The following is a 7,500-nucleotide window of genomic DNA, read 5'->3' as shown; positions in this document are numbered from 1 at the left end:
CAGAGATCCTTCCTGAAATCTATTTCTGCAGCGGAAATGTAAGTGTTTTCCACACGATCTGCAGAAGCTTTAGTGTGTTCTGCTGCCCTAACCTCGGCTGAACTCCTGTCATGTGATCGAGGGCAAGCTTGAGTCCGGTTTGCCGGTAAAGGAGTTCTTCAGATGAAGGAAACCGGCTGCTGTGCTGAAGAGGTTCTGGAGCGGAAGTGAGCGTTTGCTGGACGCCAGATCAACATGCCTTCTTAAAAACACCCTCCTCATCTCAAATGCTCATGAGTGACTCAATCTGCGGGTCTTTGACCTTACAAACAGGAAACGGGATCAGCTCTTAAAGGGATAGTTCACCCAAAAATGAACATTAGCGCATGATTTCCTCTCCCTCAAGTCATCCGAGGTGTGTGTGACATTCTTCTGTCAGACGAATAAAATCTGAGTTATATTACAAAAGTCCAGGCTAATCCAAGCATTATAATAGCAGTAATAGTTGCTCTGTTTTTGAAGTCCATAAAAAGTGCATCTGTGCGTCATATAACTGCTCCAGCGGCTCTGGGGTGATAATAAAGGCCTTCTGAAGCGAATCAACGCGTTTGTGTAAGAAAAATGTTCTTATTTAAAACTTTATCAAGTAAACTTTCGACCGACCATGACGTCACGAACGCATCTTGAGTTTCACTTTCAACATTCAACACTTTTCCACGGAAGGCGGAGGTCGAAAGTTTACTTGATAAAGTTTTAAATAAGAACATTTTTCTTACACAAACGCGTGGATTCGCTTCAGAAGGCCTTTATTATCACCCCAGAGCCGCTGGAGCAGTTATATGACGCACAGATGCACTTTTTATGGACTTCAAAAACAGAGCAACTATTAATCCAATTCTAATGCTTGGATTATCCTGGACTTTTGTAATATAACTCAGATTTTATTCGTCTGAAAGAAGAATGTCACACACACCTCGGATGACTTGAGGGAGAGGAAATCATGGGCTAATTTTCATTTTTGGGTGAACTATCCCTTTAACTCTTTGTAACGTGCAGTCCCTGTTATATATGATAGGGGGCGCTGTTACGGATCTGATTATATAGCATAGCATCTACGTATACAAAAACAAGCTGGTTCAAGCATAGATATACATAATAAAGGCTAGATGTCTCGTCCGCGCTGCTGGCCAATGGAGGTCGACGTCCGCACCTGGCGGCCATCTTGTCACAGTCAGCTCGCTCACTTAAATAACCATAACTTGCTCAATTTTCTACCGATTTTCACTGAGTGTGGTTTGTTATAAACGTCAGAGATGTAGTTATGACATCCAGAATCATAGCCACGTTAATAACGTTTGTCAGAAACCAAACCATTTGTAAATCCGTCAAGATTTCAGCGAGATAAGAGTATCTGTGTTCAGATCACTCACCTCACATCAGGAGCCCGCCAGAAAGCTTGTCTGTGACAAGATGGCGGCGGCGGTGGTGACGTTAGAGACTCTAACTTTTAATAAGAAAAATAAAACTTCTCTCTAAATAAATGTATATGACAATCCATATGTTTTTCTTCAATGTACAGGACTTTTAACTTCAGCTCTCAGCAGGCTTTAGGCACTGCCCTGGCAACTTCTTAGCCACACCCTAGCAACCATTTAGAGCACCCTAGCAACCTGCGTAATTAAATGAATAAGCCAATTTCAGCATCAGATCATTGTAGAAACGTGGGTTTGCTCTTTTAACTTCAGCTCTCAGCAGGCTTTAGGTATTGATCTGGTAACTTCCTAGCCACACCCTAGCAACCATCTAGAGCACCCTAGCAACCTGTGTAATGACATAAATAAGCCATATTTCAGCATTCGAACATTGTAGAGACATGTGGGTTGGCTCTTTTAACTTTGGCTCTCAGCAGGCTTTAGGTACTGCCCTGCCAACTTCTTTGCCACACCCTAGCAACCATTTAGAGCACCCTAGCAACCTGTGTAATGAAATAAATTAGTCATATTTCCGCATCAGAACATTGTAGAGAACATTGGGTTGGCTCTTTTAACTTCAGCTCTCAGCAGGCTTTAGGTATTGATCTGGTAACTTCCTAGCCACACCCTAGCAACCATCTAGAACACCCTAGCAACCTGTGTAATGACATAAATAAGCCATATTTCAGCATTCGAACATTGTAGAGACATGTGGGTTGGCTCTTTTAACTTTGACTCTCAGCAGGCTTTAGGTATTGATCTGGTAACTTCCTAGCCACACCCTAGCAACCATTTAGAGCACCCTAGCAACCTGCGTAATGAAATGAATAAGCCATATTTCAGCATCAGAACATTGTAGAAACGGGGGTTTGCTCTTTTAACTTCAGCTCTCAGCAGACTTCAGGTATTGACCTGGCAACTTCCTAGCCACACCCTAGCAACCATCTAGAGCACCCTAGCAACCTGCGTAATGAAATAAATAAGCCATATTTCAGCATTCGAACATTGTAGAGATATGTGGGTTGGCTCTTTTAACTTTGGCTCTCAGCAGGCTTTAGGCACTGCCCTGGCAACTTCCTAGCCACACCCTAGCAACCATTTAGATCACCCTAGCAACCCATGTTATGAAACGAATAAGCCATATTTCAGCATCAGAACATTGTAGAGACATGGGTTTGCTCTTTTAACTTCAGCTCTCAGCAGACTTTAGGTATTGACCTGGAAACTTCCTAGCCACACCCTAGCAACCATTTAGAGCACCCTAGCAACAGAAAATGTTCACACAGCGAGTAACAAGTCTTTCACGTCTTCTTGTGCTTGAATATTTCATTTGGCAAGGCTTAAACTTTCGTGACGATGCCTGTCAACTGTCCTGAGCGTTGTTCACGTTTGTACAACATTGCATTGCTAGAATTCATAATATAATTCATAACATAATATTCATAAAATATTAAAATATTACCGGTTTCATACACTCTCCAACACCGATTTTTACTTGCATTTGGTGCTTGCCGAGTGTTGACAAAACAGAAATGTATTGACTGTTTACATATTCATACAACAAAATATTCATGAAAGTTTTAGTGAAAATTGCCGGGGAAAGAGTTAACACCCGTCCCTGACTTGAGGAAATGAATGATTCTGTTGTAATATCCGTGTGATCCTGTGACGTCGGGACAAGCTTCAGGACAGTTGCTTTGATTGATTTGAAGCATTTTTCCCAAAATTGAAACCTTCTGGAAACCCGCAGCGCTGCGTGACCTTTTTCTCGGCTCATAATGCTAGAAATGAAATTCATCTGTTGGTGTGTGTGTATGTGTGTGTTTTCCAGTATTAGGCAATTCCTCTGTGAGACACTCTGGTGTTCACCCAGTTGGCGAGAGTGTGTGTGTGTGTAGCCTCAGATGAAGACCTGAGGGTCAAACTGTAAGATGAAGCCTCTCTCACACACAAACGAGGGCAGGGAACATAACAAATGATGGATGGCGGGGCATTATTTGTGTCCTGGCTCAGAGAAACAGCGATTGGATGTTTTCAACAGCCTTAAACATTTGATTGCATGGGAAAGAGCCATCGCAGCTTCTGATGAAACCAGATAAAGCCGTGGCTTATAGCTCATTTAACACAGAACCGCTTAGTGAAAGCTCTGGCATTTCCGGGTCAGCGCCGCCACCGCTGGCGTCCCATGAGTCTGACTGATATACATATGGTTATTCATTATGTCTGTCAGTCCGTCTGACGGCCCAGAGAAGAGAAGCGCTTGTGTTTCGTTAGCAGTTTGTCTAATACGTGTGTTTTAGATGAAGCCGTCCAGTGATTGGATGGTGACGTCCAGTGATTGGTGGTCAGTCCATATTGGCCATTATATGATCTAGGGCTGCACGATTAATCGAAATTGAACCGTAATTGCGATTTGGCTTATGTGCGATTTATGTGTGTCAGTGATGAGATCAGGAGGAAACGCTGCTCCGTCTGAAAGCACTGTGAATTTGAGCAACATGCGTCAAACATCTTCACAAACTAGTAATGCGAAGCGTTCATAAACCTGTTGTCCAACCAAATACAACGTTTAATAACTCACTTCATATCTTCAGTCGAGCTGATGTGGCTTCTGATCACAGAATGCTAATCAGCACCGCATACTTTATAATTATGAAAATACCAGAGAAGACTTGAAGAACTCAAATACACCATATCTTGTCGCAGTCGTGTGTTTATTATCTTCATGTTTAATCAGTCAAAGCGTTTCTATCTTCGTTTTATTCAGCTACAGCGATAGCTTCACTTTAGGGATTTCCTGAAAGCAACCGATTACTTCTCTGGCGCAAATGTGGCGTTTCCGCTCGAGGGCGCCCTCTGGCCTCCAGTATGAATGACACTTTTGGGTAGAAAATAAGAAAAATAAAACTTCTCTCTAAATAAATGTATATGACAATCCATATGTTTTTCTTCAATGTACAGGAGTTTTAATCCCCACAGTGGATGCATAAGAGGCTCATATTGCATATTAAAGACTTTAAGAAATTGATATCACAGATAAAAAGCACAGATTTGTATAATAATAATTGTTTTGTTTTTTTACAATAAATCCTTAGACCTTTCTAAGGATTTTTAGTCATAGGCTGTCTGCATACTAACAGGTAACCCATTATTATTATTATACTGTTATATTTATTTATTCTTAAATGCTCTATTTAATTTTTTTAATAATGAATGTTATTGTAATAGTAATATTTCTTATTTTTATTTAATCATAATTATTATTAGCCATATTAATATATAAACACAAAATGTTATATACACACTTTTCATTTGTTAAAATGAATAAATAATAATAATCGCATTTTAAATCGCAATCGCAATTTTAACCAGAATAATCGCAATTAGATATTTTCCCCAAATCGTGCAGCCCTAATATGATCTATCTATCGTATATTGTTGGATTTTTATTTTAAAGTCGACATGAAACAGAAGCTGCGCTCGTGTTGTCTTCTCTATCGTGCCGTATATTGAGGGAAACGCTTTGCAAACAAGAACAAATGTAGGACGTGGCTTGATTGGACGGTCGTGGTTTGCTATTGGTGGATCTCGTGTGATTGACAGGTGGCCCCGTCCTCGTCATCAGAGACGAGATTCTGATCCAAGATTACCAGGAACATGGATTTTAACAGATATTTTTACCGGAAAACAAGACGCTCATTAAGAATATGTCGTGCATTTACTGTGTTTCCCTATTCAATCTGTGCTTACATCCTTGATAAGCCTCGACTTACTAAGACCAAGACGAAGTCTGGACTGCCGTCATCATCAGCTGGACGTCTAAACACGGCATTTCCTGTTGTCCGAGCAGTTGTTGGAGCTTCCTGTATTTCCTCCCAAGAGCAGAACGCGTGTGAAGTGTGTTTACCTGAGTCACTATACACACAAATACACTAGCATTTCTGAAAGAGCCTCTTCTGCTCACTAAAGCTGCGTTTATTTGATCATAAATACAGTAAAAATGTGATATATTTTTATAGTGTAGATCAGCTTTTCTCTATGTGAATATATAGTAGCGTGTAATTTATATCTGTGATCAAAGCTGGATTTATCATCATTACTCCAGTCTTCAGAGTCACATGACCCTTCACTGATCATCAAGAGACAAATAGATCAAAAGAACAGCGTTTATTTTAATATTTCGTAGCATTATAAATGTCTTTACTGTCACTTTTGATCAATTTAATGCATAAATTACATCTATTTCCATAGTCCAGGAAACACAATAAATCAAATCAGGTTATTTGATCCACCAAATAAATAAATGTCAGTTTTATTGATCATCAAAATATTGCTTAGTTGTAACTCTAAATCTGTGTTCAGATTCATATACATAAGTAATATGATCCGTTCGTGATTCTTTTAGATGTCATTTAGTTCATCTAAAGCACTTTGTGTAGATTTCCGTTTGACTTCTGATAATGCTGGATCTTACTTTCACACAATCATCTGCGGTTCACTTTAAGATGCTCAGACCAGCTCAAACCAGTTTAGACCAGCTCAGACAGACCAGTTCAAACCAGCTCAGACCAGTTCAAACCAGCTCAGACCAGCTCAAATCAGTTTAGAACAGTTCAGACCAGCTCAAACTAGCTCAGACCAGTTCAAACCAGCTCAGACCAGCTCAAATCAGTTTAGAACAGTTCAGACCAGCTCAAACTAGCTCAGACCAGTTCAAACCAGCTCAGACCAGCTCAAATCAGTTTAGAACAGTTCAGACCAGCTCAAACTAGCTCAGACCAGTTCAAACCAGCTCAGACCAGCTCAAATCAGTTTAGAACAGTTCAGACCAGTTCAAACCAGCTCAGACCAGCTCAAACTAGCTCAGACCAGCTCAAAACAGCTCAGACTAGTTCAGACCAGCTCAGACAGACCAGTTCAAACCAGCTCAGACCAGCTTAAACCAGTTTAGACCAGTTCAAACCAGTTTAGACCAGCTGAGACCAGTTTAGACCAGCTCAGACCAGTTTAGAACAGCTCAAAACAGCTCAAACCAGTTTAGACCAGCGAAGACCAGCTCAGACCAGTTTAGAACAGCTAAGTCCAGTTTAGACCAGCTCAAAACAGCATATAAGATTTCTGCACTCAAAAAACTTGATTTTATAAAAAAAAAAAAAATGTTTTTAATACAAAAAAGGCATTTATTGACCTCACCCTAACGAGCAATATTCAGTATGAGATTGAAAGAAATTAGATTTGATAATAAATGTTGTTGTGTATTTAAAGCACATTTAGTTTCTCAGCGCTATGACAGAAATCTGATGTTTGACTGAATGTGTGGAGGGGTCATGAGCACCTCAGTGAGGTCCAGTGGAACATCAGCACTGGCGCTCCTGACCCGGTCCAGAGGAAGGCCGGCTTTATTCTGGAGCTGATTTAGGAGCCGCTGGCAGGATGTGTTCCCCAGGGCCGGGTTTCAGTAACTCTTCTCTTCTCTCCAGACTCCGGGGCGATCTGTGAGCTGGAGGATGTTCCGGGAAACAGGAACGAGTGGATCGTCCTGCAGGAAACGCCTCTGGGATGCTGGACCAACTTCACCACCCGGAGCAACGGGACAGAAGTCCACATCCTCAACCTGCTGCTCTCACCTGTGAGTCCGCTCTCACTTCACTGGGGGTTTCACGGATCCAGTACAGACCAGCTCAGACCAGTACAGAGCAGTACAGAGCAGCTCAGACCAGTACAGAGCAGCTCAGACCAGCTCAGACCAGTACAGAGCAGCTCAGACCAGCTCAGACCAGTACAGAGCAGCTCAGACCAGTACAGAGCAGCTCAGACCAGCTCAGACCAGCTCAGACCAGTACAGACCAGCTCAGACCAGCTCAGACCAGTACAGACCAGTACAGACCAGCTCAGACCAGCTCAGACCAGCTCAGACCAGTACAGACCAGCTCAGACCAGCTCAGACCAGTACAGACCAGTACAAACCAGCTCAGACCAGTTCAGACCAGCTCAGACCAGTACAGACCAGTACAGAGCAGCTCAGACCAGCTCAGACCAGTACAGAGCA

The 7,500-nt window shown here is 41.9% G+C and overlaps 1 protein-coding gene across 2 annotated transcripts in view; it reads left to right on the top strand.

Moving 5' to 3' along the window:
• Positions 1 to 7,500, top strand: part of eng (endoglin) — a 97,087-nt gene that overhangs the window by 19,897 nt on the left and 69,690 nt on the right. For both annotated transcript variants that reach the window (XR_013816432.1, XM_079816133.1), the window contains exon 3: positions 6,932 to 7,080. Coding sequence is in view for 1 of the 2 variants with exons in the window: in XM_079816133.1 (XP_079672259.1) it covers positions 6,932 to 7,080 (149 nt within the window). In the remaining variant the exon portion in view is untranslated. The remainder of the gene's footprint in view (positions 1 to 6,931; positions 7,081 to 7,500) is intronic.

This window comes from Gobio gobio, assembly GCF_949357685.1.
Source record: "Gobio gobio genome assembly, chromosome: 4".
In the NCBI taxonomy this organism is placed as follows: Eukaryota; Metazoa; Chordata; class Actinopteri; order Cypriniformes; family Gobionidae; genus Gobio; species Gobio gobio.
This window is presented reverse-complemented; position numbering and strand designations above follow the sequence as displayed.